The sequence below is a fragment of the Cydia splendana genome, chromosome 4, assembly GCF_910591565.1.
Source record: "Cydia splendana chromosome 4, ilCydSple1.2, whole genome shotgun sequence".
Classification (NCBI taxonomy): Eukaryota; Metazoa; Arthropoda; class Insecta; order Lepidoptera; family Tortricidae; genus Cydia; species Cydia splendana.
This window is the reverse complement of record NC_085963.1, coordinates 8011942-8026907: the sequence shown is the minus strand read 5'-3', so window position 1 is coordinate 8026907 and position 14966 is coordinate 8011942. Positions and strand designations below refer to the sequence as shown.

At 40.6% G+C, this 14966-nt stretch overlaps 2 protein-coding genes across 2 annotated transcripts in view; one reads left to right on the top strand and one right to left on the bottom strand.

Moving 5' to 3' along the window:
• The window catches only part of LOC134789841 (insulin receptor-like), a 154900-nt gene extending 145566 nt beyond the window's left edge, over positions 1 to 9334 (top strand). Inside the window, exons 20-26 of the mRNA XM_063760507.1 lie at positions 1595 to 1843; positions 2079 to 2167; positions 2819 to 3050; positions 3593 to 3811; positions 4163 to 4243; positions 4888 to 5134; positions 7245 to 9334. Of these exons, the coding sequence (XP_063616577.1) occupies positions 1595 to 1843; positions 2079 to 2167; positions 2819 to 3050; positions 3593 to 3811; positions 4163 to 4243; positions 4888 to 5134; positions 7245 to 7534 (1407 nt within the window). The 3' untranslated portion in view covers positions 7535 to 9334. The remainder of the gene's footprint in view (positions 1 to 1594; positions 1844 to 2078; positions 2168 to 2818; positions 3051 to 3592; positions 3812 to 4162; positions 4244 to 4887; positions 5135 to 7244) is intronic.
• A 2755-nt stretch (positions 9335 to 12089) lies between these two features.
• Positions 12090 to 14415, bottom strand: LOC134789786 (gamma-glutamylcyclotransferase-like). Its single transcript, XM_063760433.1, has 3 exons — positions 14218 to 14415; positions 13541 to 13674; positions 12090 to 12501 (listed from the first exon to the last, which is right to left on the bottom strand). Exons 1-3 carry the CDS (start codon positions 14341 to 14343, stop codon positions 12090 to 12092), a joined length of 672 nt encoding a protein of 223 aa, XP_063616503.1. The 5' UTR covers positions 14344 to 14415.
• Positions 14416 to 14966: the final 551 nt, after the last annotated feature.

Genomic DNA, 14966 nt, shown 5'->3' with positions numbered 1-14966 from the left:
TATGCACTTTTGTCTCAGGCGATGCAACTTGGCACGATTGTTCCTAAGGTCAAACAAAGCTGATTTGGCCAGGTAGCTTGAGATCGTACCGTGCCTACCCCCCAAAAAGGGAAGGGCCGGATCACCAGGTCCAATCTATGCTATATTTCTTCCTGCTCTTAGCAACTAGGGCAAGTAATATATAATTTTCATATAATTTAGGGATTCCTTATTCTATAAAGTATCACTTCGAAGCAGGCAGTCATACATTTTTTTGGAAAAATATGTAGCGGATTGAGTGACGATTTCCATAGAAATGTAATTATGGCCAAAGCCGAAGGTTAAAAATGTAAAAAAAAAACCACTTAACTTGGCGTTTTAAAAGTATGAATATAATGTGCTCGTCCTTAAATTAGATGAAAATGATATATAACTTGCCCTAGTTGCTAAGAGCAGGAAGAAATATAGCATAGATTGCACCTGGGGAGCCGACCATTTCCCCCCCTTTTTTGGGGGGTAGGCACGGTACGATCTCGTGTCTACCGGCTCAAATCAGCTTTGTTTGACCTTAGGAACAATCGTGCCAAGCTGCATCGCCTGAGACAAAAGTGCATACTCCCTGCACATACATTACCCTACAAACACAATTTCAAAAAAATGTAAATTTTGAAAGGTTTTATTTCGGAAACTACTAGATGTACAGAAAAAATTCCAGTCTCGTATTGTAGCAAATTTAGTCCACTTTAAAAACGTCCTGAGAAGGCACTATCAAAAACTAGTCCTTTAGGGTTATAATCGTCCAAATCTAAAAGAAAACCGAAATTTTCGCGGGTTTTTCGATATTTAACAAAGCGTTCGGCGCTCGAAGTCACAAACTTCTATTATTCATTGGGCCAACATCATAAATAAGTCTGCAAAAAATCAGAACTACCGGTTTTGACGCAAAAGAGCCAGGTTACAAAATTTGACAAAGTTACTGGATTAAAGAAAAGAAGGCGATGATTTGTAGGTATATTAATTTATATGAAGCGAAATAAATAAAACAAAATTTCACGATTACAATCGTTAAAACGTAAAAGTAAATGGTTCAAGTGATATTTATATTACGGGCTTTCATTTCTCGCCTCGATAATACTAATTTATGATAAATTAATGTAGTATTATTGGGTCCTTACCTATGAAATTGGCGTTTTTGTTCATAGATATAAGTCTGATCCTAGTTTTTTTTTTTTTACAAAAGTACATACACAATTACAATAAAACTACAGTGCACTCAATAAACAACGATTTTACATACAATTAATTGTTATTTTTTATTGTTAAGTGTTCAGAATTAAGCCTTGAAAATAGGTCTTTTCATGTGCTGTCGGTTCGAGTATTAAAATTACTTATATTTTTCTAATGGTACCAATTTTCAAGAAATGGAGATATTGAAAACATACCTTAAAGGTGTCAAAAATTACTGGAAAAATTTTGTTTGGTTTGAATTAGCCATCAAAAAAATATCCGCAAAATTAATTGTATGGAAATTCGTGTTTCGTTGAAATTCTCCGAACAAAACGCCAATTTCATAGGTAATGACCTAATATTTGATTTGAAATTGGTTTCTGTACAGGAGCGTGCCGCGGAATCTGGCTACGAATGGATCTGGGGAGTGGTGGGCGGGATCCTCATAGTGGTGGTAGTGCTGGCGGGCGGCGCTTGGTACGCGCGGCGCGGGCTGCTGCTGCCCGCCGAGGGCAACAAGCTGTTCGCGTCCGTCAACCCGGAGTACGTGTCCACGGTGTACGTGCCCGACGAGTGGGAGGTGCCGCGCGCCAACATCGAGCTGGTGCGCGAGCTCGGACAAGGATCCTTCGGCATGGTGAGGGCTGTTTTTGAACCTGGATTATTGACGATCTGAAGCCAGAGGTGTTGTGCGCTAACATGTACGGCTGAGGAGGTGGAGACTGTTCACGTAATGTTTGACTGTTAGTTTTCTTGGATGTTAAAGGACAGTAGCTTTATTTATTCCAATTTGCCATTGACTGAGCTGTGTTTAATCATTTTATTCGAATTTGTATTCAGCATATTGCTAATCTCGTTATTTTTAATTTCAGGTATATGAAGGCATAGCGAAAGGCATTGATAAATTAAAGCCAGAAACTCGATGCGCTGTGAAAACTGTCAATGAACATGCCACTGACAGGTATTTATTTAAATTCTGATGTAGTTATTGATTCGACATGAGCTATGTGTATAAGGTTGGTATTCCACCTGTCAAATATCTTGGTCCAATGTTATTGCGTCTCAATCTCTCATTAATCAAAATGTGAGACAAAGATATTGGATAGGTGGAATACCACCCTTAGTAAAAAAAAATGTTTTCAATGATCTATTAATTTTACATTTTTAAGGACAAACAATCCAAACATTTCTCGTTACCAGACATCAGATTCTAGGGGGCAAAATTTAATGACAGGTAGGGAGTTCCTATAAAGATAAATTAAATAATCTCAGCTTCGTTTGTAACTGTACATTATTTGTAAGTATTATTTCGGGGTCGATGATAAAGTTTACACAAAGCATATTTTATATGATCGATAGGTAAAAAAAATATATGAAAGAAGTTTCCAAAATCCCTTTAAAATAAAGAAGAAGGGAATTGAGTATATTTTGTTTCATGTTAATTTTTTTTAATATAGGTACTACGAAACTTAGAGTGATCACTAGTATATGAGAGAAGTATCGATTATTGTGAACTCCCTACCTGTTATTAAAATTTCGTTCACAAAATTTCGATGTCTGCTCATTACGTGTCATGAGTGTCGTGGTATGAATTCAAGGAATATTTGTACAGGGAGCGCATCGAGTTCTTGAACGAGGCTTCAGTGATGAAGGCGTTCGACACGTTTCACGTGGTGCGGCTGCTGGGCGTGGTGTCCCGCGGACAGCCCACGCTGGTGGTGATGGAGCTGATGGAGCACGGGGACCTCAAGACCTACCTGCGCTCGCACCGCCCCGACTCCGACAACTCGCTGCCCAAGAAGGAGTCGGCCGGTCCGCCGCCCACCCTGCAGAACATACTGCAGGTGAGATTATATCGTTTGACACGTTCCACGTGGTGCGGCTGCTGGGCGTGGTGTCCCGCGGACAGCCCAGCGGATTTTGTGGATATGCATTTACTTTCGTGGTACATTTCGTGGGCAATCGGTGGCCTAAATGGCGCTGAGAGTCTATGGACTATTTATTTTCGTTATTATTTTTCGACGGGCACGAAATAATACTAAAGTGTCATTCTATGGAACTTGCTAACTATGTAAACAAACCGCCATATAGAAATTGTCAAAGAATGATGAATTTACTAGTGACTTTTGTTTACATTTAGTCACTAAGTCACATTCATTTATTCATTCCGTTTTGGCGATTAGTAAGTACTCTACGTACCTATATGTGTGTGTAATCATTCACTATAAGATAGAATTAGTTTAACTACAACAAATATGCATCTTTTGGTAAATCTACATCATATGAAATCTCCGTCTAAAGAATGACCACCAAGGAGACATTTCTGTCAAGAAAAACACGACTTACTGTAAGCAAACTTTTATTAATAAATTCATATTTGTTTCAGATGGCTATAGAAATAGCCGACGGTATGGCCTACCTATCGGCCAAAAAATTCGTGCACCGCGATCTCGCGGCGCGGAACTGTATGGTCGCCGGAGACCTCACGGTCAAAGTGGGGGACTTCGGCATGACCAGAGACATTTATGAGACTGATTATTATAGGAAAGGCTCTAAGGGCCTGCTACCCGTTAGGTGGATGAGCCCCGAGAGCTTAAAAGATGGGGTGAGTTACTTAATTTACCTAAATAAAAATAATCTTTTAATTTTGTGTATTTTAAAATGGCATTTATTTATATAAGAGGTTGCCAGGAAGTACGCTTAAACTCACTGTAGTATAGTTTTAATAAAACCAAATAAAATCTTAATTTCACAACTGTGTGTTTGGACATTTAGACTGAGTCTGACCATGCTAACATTGCACACACTTGGCAGTAACAATTCATACATAAGTTCCATACTCGACGTAGGACTTGCCATGAAAACTTAACGCGGTCCGACTTTAGACCGCCAGCGTCATTGCTTTTGATTTTAACTAAATATATGGGTGTTTAAAATTAATTTGTTCCTATTTCAGGTGTTTTCAAGTAGTAGTGACATATGGAGTTTCGGGGTCGTCTTATGGGAGATGGCCACGCTCGCTATGCAGCCATATCAGGTATTCGCGAACATAAAAATATGTAAATATTATATCCCTGTCCCTACTAAATTTCGTAAAAAATTGAAACGTTCAATATGGCGCCGACAGCTGTCATACCATAGAGAACTGTCAAACTTTTCCTACAAGCTAGAGTTAGATCAAGAAAAGTCTGCAGCGATTTTGATAGCCCACGTAGTGCAAATGTTATTTATACGTCATAATTTCATAGAAGATTGACGTTTAAAATAACACTTGCACTGCGTGTGCTATCAAAATCGCTGCAGACTTTTCTTGGTCTAATTCTAACTTTAACGAATTACTATTACTTATGTAGGCTGGTACAATTGGCCCTTAGACTATGTGCAGCTTATATTGAATATGTCACCTTCATTTAAAATTCAACTACCAAATCGCCTCGGTATCGTCTTGGGTCGTCCCATTCGTTTTTCGTCAAGTTCTTAAATTAGTCCTATTCTGCTTTCGTCACTTATTCTACATTGAAAGCCACCGACGATTGTGACGAATGTAGAATGAGTGACGAAAGCAGAATAGGACTAATTTAAGAACTTGACGAAAAACGAATGGAACGACCAAAGACGATACCATCGCCTCGTACTATGGGTCTCATTAGGATAGTGAATACAACCCGGTTGCGTGTTCAGGGTCTGTCGAACGAGCAAGTGCTGCGCTACGTGGTGGAGGGCGGCGTGATGGAGCGGCCGGAGCACTGCCCGGACCGGCTGTACGAGCTCATGCGCGCGTGCTGGGCGCACCGGCCGCTGCAGAGGCCCACGTTCCTGCAGCTGGTCAACGACCTCTCCTCCACGGCCGCGCCCTACTTCCGCCACCGCTCCTTCTTCCACACGCCGCAGGGGCAGGAGCTCTTCGCGCTGCAGCGGTCTGCTCAAGGTCAGTACTCACCTATTTGTTTTTTCCTTGGCTATGTTCCGAATCACGCTCACAACGCTTACAGTGCTGGCTGCCGGTCCAAATCAGTTAGCTAACTGAAATGTTTTTCGCGCCTGTCCTGTCATTGTCAAACGTCACCTTGACGATTGCGCTCAAGGTGCTTACGCCTGGGACTTAGAGCATTTAGTAACTGGAGATGCCATCGCTATCATTTTCTTTACGAAACAGTCTGCCAATTTTTGCGGGGGAGGGGACGTCAAATGTATTGCTATTTCTTCATGATTTGTACGTAACGTACAAATAGCCATGTCAGTCCATACAAAAGTTTGCACAATTGTACAAGTTTTTCGGCAGAGGGGTAAGCTCTTAAAGGCGACTCCAGTTATTAAATGCTCTAAGGCCTGGGAGTGTGAGCACCATGAGCGCCATCCATTGACGTCACGATATCCCATGTAAGCGCTATGAGCGTGAATCGGTCCGACCGTGAGCGTGCTGTGAGCGCTGTGAGCGTAATTCGGAACACTAGCCCTTTAATCCAGGGTTCTGTAACCTTTTTGATTCAAGGGCCTCAGCTCTCCTGCTTCCTTTTCGCGGGCAGGATTTTATGATCTTTATTTCTCCCACTTATTTTCCCCGAACCAAAAGTAAGGGCTTGTAAAAGTAGACCTTCCGTCACATTCTATTCCTGCTGAACGCTGAAATTTGCTTAGAATTTCTTATTTATTTGTTCCTGTACAGTCACCCGCAATAATATGTTCCTCTTCGAAGGCGGCAAAAATATGTGACACGCTCTTATTGCTCTACAAATAAGATCGTGTCAGATATTTTTGCGGCCTTTGTTGTGTAACATATTATTGCAGGTGACTGTACTAATAACACATACTGAAGTGTACGTAGAATTAAAAAAAGTTATAATCTTTTGCTTGAGGTCAACAGACCCTACTTAATTTTTTTTAAGCTAAAAAATAAACTATTTCGTGCATGTTTTGCAAAGTCATGTGGGCATGGAGTGGGTTGTATAATTCGTAAGTAGAGTTAGATTTAAAGAATTGGTTTTTTAAATTACAAAAAATCCAGTACAATGTAAAAATGTATTGTTTACTGTATACAGAAAGTAAAAGTGTAAAACAAAACGACTGAATGAGCATTCTTGCTTTAAAAGTTAAAACATGAGGGTGCGTCCAGGTCTGACGAACGGTCCCCGAATGTGACTGCGAAAGGTTCGCCAACTGGGATAATTCAACAATGCCCAGAGCGCGAGCTGTTCGCAAACCGCCAGATCTGGAAGAACCTAAAAGAATGCTTGTTCGTTCTCTTGGCCAAAATCGCGTTTACGTAGAGCGTTTATTTTTTCTCACGTCATGCCTCAGAAGGCTCCGAGCAGGCCCCTTGCTGATCTATCGTAAGTAACCATATTTGCATGGCGGTAATACGACGCTCACTCGGTATAGCAACTATTGTTTGATAGGCTTTCTCTATGTCACCCATCTTACTAAGCAATTAAATCAATAAAGGATATTTTTATTATAGTCGAGCCTGTCGAGTTGACAAACAACGGAGGATTTCCTTCTTTTTCATAGACGTGGTGCCACTTTTTTATTTATAAATCAAATACTTAAATAATTTGTGTTTTTGATATTTATTAGCAAGTGTGGTGTATCGGTACACGCAAGTGGTCACTTGGAGTTTGCTCCTTGCTGTTTGATGTATTTTACTAAAGTGAACGCATGATATGTGCCACCATGATATTAGTTTTATTATTATTTGCTAGTATATATTCGCTTACTTAATAAATAGTTGTTTCTAATTAGGGCTAATGTACTAGTAGTCCAAATCACAATTTGAAAACCCTCGTTGCGTTTTTATTCAATATTAATTTTTAAACGAAAAGTACGTTAAATATATTTCTAATTCAATAAACAAAGAAATTGGTAATTAAACATAATCAAACATCTATGCAGAATAATTAATGATACTGCAAACTTTACGCCATATACAAATTTCTAATATGGAATGTATCTCACTCAGGAAATTTCATACACACATAGGTACCTGTAACTTGCGAAGTCGTAACGTTTAAATTGTATGTATGATAATTTGTATGGTACAGACGAGGAGCAGGAGCTGCCGGGCGTGAACGTGGGCGCCGTGGCGACGGGGTCGGGCTCCAACCTGTTCGGCGTGTCGGGGCGCCTGGCCTCGTGGGTGCGCGAGCTGTCCTCGCTGCGCTCGCACGCCTCCGACGACGCGGCCGCCGAGCCGCTGCAGCCGCAGCCATCGCTCAAGCTGCAGCCCGGCGGCGGCGGCGGCGGCGGCGGCGGCGGCGGCGGCGGCGGCGGGCCCAACGGCGTGCTGCGCGACGAGCGCTACTCGCGCGACCCCGCCGCCACGGGCTGCTAGCACCGCCACCCCCACCCCGCCGCCGCCCAACCGAATCTACCTCCGGTCCGTCGGCCGAGCCGACCGACTTCGAATCCTAGCCGTAAGCGTAGTTAGCGAATTATTCGACGAGCCGCCGAACCCGCGAGTGCGCGTCCGCGTCGCTGTATATATTTTTTAAACGATCGTCGATTGTGCGTATTTCGAGCCGAGCTATTATTATTATTGTTGTCGCGCGTTGCGGTGCCGCGTCGCGCCGCCCGAAGCGGCCCGCTTCGTGTCGCGCGAACGCTCTCGATTTATTTTTATTTATAGTGTAAATTTATATATTTAAGGGAAAGTCTTAAATCTTCTCTGCATTTATAACTGTAATTTATTGCATACGGAGTGTGCCGACTTGCAGAGGTGACGTTATCTAGAATAAAATCTAGTTAATTATTTCGTTAAGGTTTCGTTACTGACGCGTCGACCCGCGTCTGACGACTCGTTTTCATATCAGGAAATTAATATTTTTGGCGATATTTAAGCCGGTCCGTCGACGGACGCGAATCCTATATAGTTTACCTCAATCAATAGTTGTATCGGTGTCATATTTGACATAGCCTATTAATGTTAAGTTTATCGAGTAAGATGTAATTTTTATATTATTGTGTAGGTGTAAGATGGTGTACGAGTTGTGTTATTAATTTCCTGATATCGAACCCCCGGCCGCCGGCCGCCGTGCGCGACTGCCGCGACTCCACTATATTGACGCCACATCTTTGGGATGTTAATGTTACGCTATACATCATTATTTCTGCATCTTGTGCTTTTTGTTGTTAGAAGTGACAAACATTTTACCGCCCATGCTGCTATGGAAGTTATGTAAATTAATAATGGGGTTGGCAACTGTCAAAGGTTTGCATGGATGGCGCCATCATAGCTTGCCCCTTTCTCTAGTTTTGTTCTATGTGATATGGCTTAAAGGGCTGGCATCCAGACCATAAAAAAAAACACAATTCTAGGGATTGACAGAGCAAGTTATGCTGGCGCCATCTGTATGACACTTCGACCGGCCAACGTCATTAATAGAATATTCAAGATGTCATTAAAACGTTTGGTCAAACAAATTGTTCTAATAATTTAATATTGTAATACTCATTGTCTGATCCTTAGTTTTTCATTAAATTAATGGTATCTATGGAATATAATGTTTCAATCGGATTTATCAGTAAAGACTTGAATTATAATTGAATTCTAAATTTAGCCTATATCTAATTATTGTTACTTATTATTTGTTATAATAATAGTTCAAATTATAGCCGTATGTATTGACATGAATAAATCTACCCATGTAATTCTTAATAATTTCCAGGATATAATATATACACTTATGTAAATAATTACTATGAAAACAATGTGTTCTATATCAATTATACAATAAACATTATTGTAATTTATAGTCATATTTAAATAGTAATTGTGTTATTATTGTTGCATATGAAAATTTACATAATGTACAGTTAAGTAAGTCGCATCGTGCAGCACTAATGTATCGGAACAACTCGCTCTCTGCTCGGAACGTGCCAACAGAGTGTTGAACTCTTTGTTGAGAGGTAATACGACACCACATAATATATATCGCAGCTGTTTCATTCGCACGTTTTGAGCAGTCTACTTTTAATTGTAGTCTCGCCATGATGCTCTGTTTGTCGGATATTAACTTATGTTTATAAGAAATTATAAATGCGACAGAACAGAGGACGAGCGCGTTAATCAATGTTTGTATCTGAATATAATGTGGACTTGCGTAAATGTAATTTAAATAGCAATGCAAAACAATGCAAATATCTATACTTATAGTAACATAAATTACGCAATATTATTGTGTCATGGTTTTTTTATAGGTGTCAAGTGTACAGTTCTGAAATTATTGAAATGAAACAACATAGTATTCCAATGTGCATCCCGGATTGTACTTAACGCTCGCAAGCGAGGTGTCGCACGGCGAACCGAGTGCCTTCATACGTCCATGAGCGGACGCGGTATCGCGATCGAGGCCTCACGCGGGCCTGCGGTTATATTCAACACGTTTTATACTTAATTAACTAGTTCAAAATTTCAACATAATCGGTAATCACGCCACAAGTAAAAATATAGGGACATCGGATGCAGCGTCTGTGAGGCGCTGTACTAGTGTTCTAAGTGTAAACGAGTGCCTTGAAACATCCAGCCTTAGCGGAATGCAGGTTGGCTGACTGCGCGACTGCGCGGTCCGGACCGTGCCACAGGAATACAATTCAGTAAAGGTTGGGTGGGCATGGGGCATATGTAACGAATGGCTAGCAGTAAATATTGTAATGGTTTATGTGATTCCGTTCGATGCACCGTGGCCTTTCATATCGCGCCCGCGCGAGATGGCGGCGACGGCGAGCGTGCGTCTCTGTCGGGCTCAAGGCACGTTGCATTCGTCGTAGTTTAATAGCTCACAAGAGTTTTGATTTCAAATTATTTTCCAAAGTTGAAATCCAAATAATTGTTTAATTTTAGAAAGTGCATAGTGCCTTTTGCTCAATTTATGCAAATATTGTAGGTACCGATTAGCATAGTGGTTTGAAAGTAGAGCCATGTTTTCCAACTATTATTGCCGACCAGAGGCGCCGCGCCGGCGCGCACCGACGAGTGGCCCGAGCCACTCCGCCTCCCTCGCTCCGCCGCATGAACGATCAGCGCTGGTAGCGAGTCCTACTGTGTTGGTTGCCGGCGCGAGAGGGCGGAGTGGCCGCGCGAGCTCGCACAACGTTGCCTCACACCGCGTTCCCTGCGGCCTGTCTTATCACTTGCGCTCTTGTTTTCGACAGTATTTAGTATATTGTGATTTTTCCACCTTTTATCGTAGCTGCTGTATACATACCTCATTTTAGTAATTATATTGTGCGCATAAATTATTGACTGATAATAATATAATATTTCCAAATGATTGTGTTCCTTGTGTGATGTGTGTGTGTTTGTGTAATGGTGTAAGTGTCGGGGTAGCGTTGTGCTCTATGCTCAATTTAGATACAATTTCACCAAACTTTTGAGGTAGTGTTCGATGTACGGGTCATTCCGCCGATACGAAAGCACGACGAACGCTTCTGTATTTGCTCCTATAGACTGAAGTAGAATCGCCTATCTGTCACTCCACACCATTAACCATTTAACATCATCTGTGGCGTAGTCAGCGGTCGGCAACCTTTTAGCAGCCAAGGGCCACATAGTAGTTAATAAAGTTGACGCGGGTCGCACTTTGTTAATATTTGACTTTATCAGATATTGTCGTTTGTCAATATTACTTACAAAATAGCCAGAGAGGCTCGCGGGCAGCCTGTTGCCGACCGCAGGCGTAGATAATTGAAATTATAATGAATTTACCTACTTACCGATAGTCACATACTACAATAAATAGGTATAAACTTTACTGCCGCTTTAATGGGTTCTCTTAGTTGTTAGTTACTCTTCTAGACAATAGGGTTCCATATTTTATAAACGGAGAGACACAGCAGCTTGTTTAACTTTAACGATTATTTTTAATTTTTAAGTTGTACGCTTTTGGCAGCGCGGGTTTCAGAAGGAATACGACGGATGGAAACGAGTACTGTGCCCGTAACGGTGGAATGACACTTATTATTATACCTATTTAATTTAATGACAACCGAGTACCTATTAATAATAATTTTAATATTTATATTAATAAAAAAGTTGCAAAAATAATTGTTGTTTTCATTATAATTGAACCCAAACATGTGTATCATGAATCTATATCGCATTACAGGGTTCTATGTTTCACTTTTATCGAACTGAAATTTGAACATTGTCATAGTGACATTAAGTTGAATTTCAACTATCTTGAAAATGTAACATAGAACCCTGTAATATTGGGCCAGCGATATCACATTCACTAGCAGACAGTACCTTTGATCTTTTTAAATCGATAGTGAATAGACACCTTTTAGGTAAGCATGTTCCATCCTAGACTGCATCGGCACTTACCCAGGTCAGACTGTGGTTGATCGATTCGAAACCTGAGGGTCTACCGCTAACCACGTTCCACGTGTTGCCTCTCTGTCGCACTTGTAAATTCGCACGTAAGTGTGACATAGGCTACACGTCGAACGTGGTTCGCGGTAGGCCCTCTGATTGATTAAAAAACTTTTGCTCGATTAAAAAAATCTCGAACATAGGTTTAAAACGCACCCATTACAAAATTTATAAATTTTTGCACAACAGATTGCTTCTAAAGATTCGATATTTTATTTTTGTTGGAACTCGGCTATAACTTGTTTTATACAAACTAACTTAAAATAACAATTCAAAAACAATGATATCCCGGGCACGCACAGCAGTCTCACTCACGCTCAGTGAGAGTGAGAGAAGAACCTGAACTCACGGCGCCTTAATAGCATGTTACTTATTATTTAGATGCAAAAAAAACAAAATAAAATAATAAATATTTTTAGTATTTTTAGTTGTGCGGAGTTTAAAATTGCTAGCACAAAAGAGAGAAAAACAAGAATGTGTTTTGTACCCTGTTGCACCCAAACATCTTTCACTATCTTCAGTCTTTTTGTTCTATTATCTCAGTGGTCCACCTGAAATCTTTTTTTAATTTATTATCCAGTTTCAATGGTTCCCTTGGTATACGTCCCGGCACTCTGCACTCGCACGGCATATTCCGAGCGTAGCGGTCCAAGAGACACCAAGTTCTGATGGCGCCCTCTTCCCCGTTATCTTTCAAACGCTTCAAATTCTTGATGTAGTAGTCAGGCATGCCGTGTTCCTTGGCGCCGTATATCATGATTTCCTTCAGGGCCCAAGAGGGCCACCGCTCGACTGGGATCTCCTCGTTATCTGCTCGCGGCAGTGGATTTATTCTTTGAATGTAACACCGACATGTAAAGTCTCCCATGTGAGTTGTATGGACTAGGAGATGCTTTGCGAAGTATTTTTTCACTTCGACACCTTCTTGACTGTGAAGAAAAATAAAGGTTTCAAAATTGTTGACACCTAAGGCTTATTCCCACTAGTTACCACCAAGATGTTACCAGTGGTAACTACTGGGAATTTTTTTCCCACCTTTTACCACTGGTAAAAATAATTCCCAGTAGTTACCACCAACAGTCGGTTTGGTGGTAACTACCTAGGTACTGGGAAATTTTATTCCCAGTAGGTAGTTACCAACTGGTAAAAGGTGGGATTTTTTTTCCCAGTAGCACAGAATAAATAATAGTACTAAGTACAGAAGACTCACTCTCTAACAAAACGCGTCTGTTACGATCAGCACAGATATGGCCGCTAGGTGGCGACAGCGCCACGCGCGGCTTATGGCAAACCCCAAAATTGGGGCCGAACGGATGTACTTTTAGCTACCTGTAGCAAAGCGACGAAATCGCGGAGTGAGACACGCCTGCCAGTAGGTAATTCACCAGTAACTGACCGGTTTTAGTAACTGGCCGCCCTAAACTAAAAAATAATTCTATTCACCTATAAACAGAATTCATTTTAGTATAAGGCAGCTAGTTATTGAAGGCTGGCCAGTTATTGAAACCTTATACTAAAATGAACTCTGTTTAGTTATAGGTGAATCAATTTCTAATTGGCCAGTTACTGGCGAATTACCCTAGTTACCAGCAAAATTTTGTTCAATACTGATAAAAACAATAAATAGTAGGTAAGTATAGCCCTCTCGCGCATGAGAGGAGGCCTGTGCCCAGCAGTGGGACGTATATAGGCTGAAATGATGATGATGAATGATGAAGTATAGTATAAATAATATAGAGTTCTTTAATAAATAATTATAAGTCGATTAGTGTTTCAGTTAACTGCCTTAAAAGTGAGCAAATATAGTATAAAAACAGTTTAACCGGTACAAGTGCAAAATGCAGTTGATATGGCCGATGGTCAAGGGGAGGGGGAGTAGGGCATGCATTTAGTTAGAAATGTTATTCTTGGTAGCTGCCCCCTCCCCCCTCCTCGAAGCTCATGTAGATAGGACTGGGCTTTACGTACTGATCGAGGTGGGCCAAATCGTCGTTGTGTAGTCTCCACATTACGCCCCAAGCGTGAGCGTTAGCCGTGGGCACGAGTGTTGCCGTTGGTCCACCCCAAAAAGACGAGTATCTTATGAAATCCACGCGGTAGTTCTGTGCACCAAATCGTTATATATATTACTCGTAACCAATTCACTAACTTATAAACACTACACCTTATAAAACAAGACGTGTGTTTGTATGTTCGCGATAAACTCAAAAACTACTGAACGGTTTTTTTTGCGGTTTTCACCTATGAATACTTAGTGATTCTTGACAGGTTTAGGTGTATAATTTGTTAATCCGTGCGCAGTCGGGCGGGTCGCTAGTTATAATTACACTGAAGCAGCTGAATAGAATATTACTACATGTTTGACAGTCAGTTAGTACTTAATTATGTATATTGTTAAAACTCATACAAAATTTGTAGAAACCTGTAAGCTTGCATTTGCTCAGAAAGTACTTCTTTACATGGATCTATGTACGCACATAAGTTAAGTACCTTCCTCTCTAGCGCACGTAGATAAGTAGAACAAAGTAAAAGCATCAAAGAAAAGTATGTACATATTACACTATTTATAAGTATTTGATAAGTAGACTCCTTTTTCATGGTTGTGTATTTGTTGTATTTAATATAACAAGTTAACAAGTCCTTACTTCGACCCATCCTATAGTGACGAATTCTGCTGAAGGATTGAGCATATGGATTCGAAAAGATAGCAAATTACTGCCGTACCCGAAGTACAAAAACGTGTCGGGCTTCTTTATTTCAGACTTGATCATTTTGAATAATATGTAATAAATGATGTTGAACTAAACCATTAATTTATTAAGTAAAACTAAAATAGACTTAATTGTCATCTTAGTAGTTATGACATTGTTGTGACCAAGAGGCTAATTCGAGCGTACACTGAGGGCCCGATTCGGATTTTGAAATAGACATCTATTAGACATCTTTTAGACATCACCAAGATACGATAACGATATGTTTAAGATCTAACCTGTCAAATTTGAAATTTCCGCGATTCTGGAGATACTCTTGAACGATTTCCACAGGATATGACTTAGAGATCCAATTCACATCTAATAGATATCTTACTCTATCTAACGTAAAAGTGACATTGGTTGCCCGAATTGCGCTGGCAAAGAGAACTAGTTGATATCTAAACTATAACGTATCTAGAATGGATCTAGTACGTGTCGTCTCTTGTGAATATCTTGAAGTTCGAATACGGCAGTGAGACAGAAAATGACAGTCAGTTATCGTGCATTCCGCTCGTACTCTCCGTACAGTGTGACATTTTATTTTCTTCATAATCCTAGTGCTGTCATAACGGTTAAAGAGGTTGTTGAGTGGTGAACGATCTATTAATATTTAGGTACTGAGTGAGGCTTAGGTAAGGTTG

Coding starts and splice junctions, on each gene's coding strand:
- LOC134789786 (XM_063760433.1), bottom strand. CDS start 14,343: ATGATCAAGTCTGAAATAAAGAAGCCCGACACGTTTTTGTACTTCGGG. Junction 13,675..14,217: donor TCACTATAGGATGGGTCGAA/GTAAGGACTTGT, acceptor TTTGGTGCACAG/AACTACCGCGTGGATTTCAT. Junction 12,502..13,540: donor GATTTGGCCCACCTCGATCA/GTACGTAAAGCC, acceptor TTTTCTTCACAG/TCAAGAAGGTGTCGAAGTGA.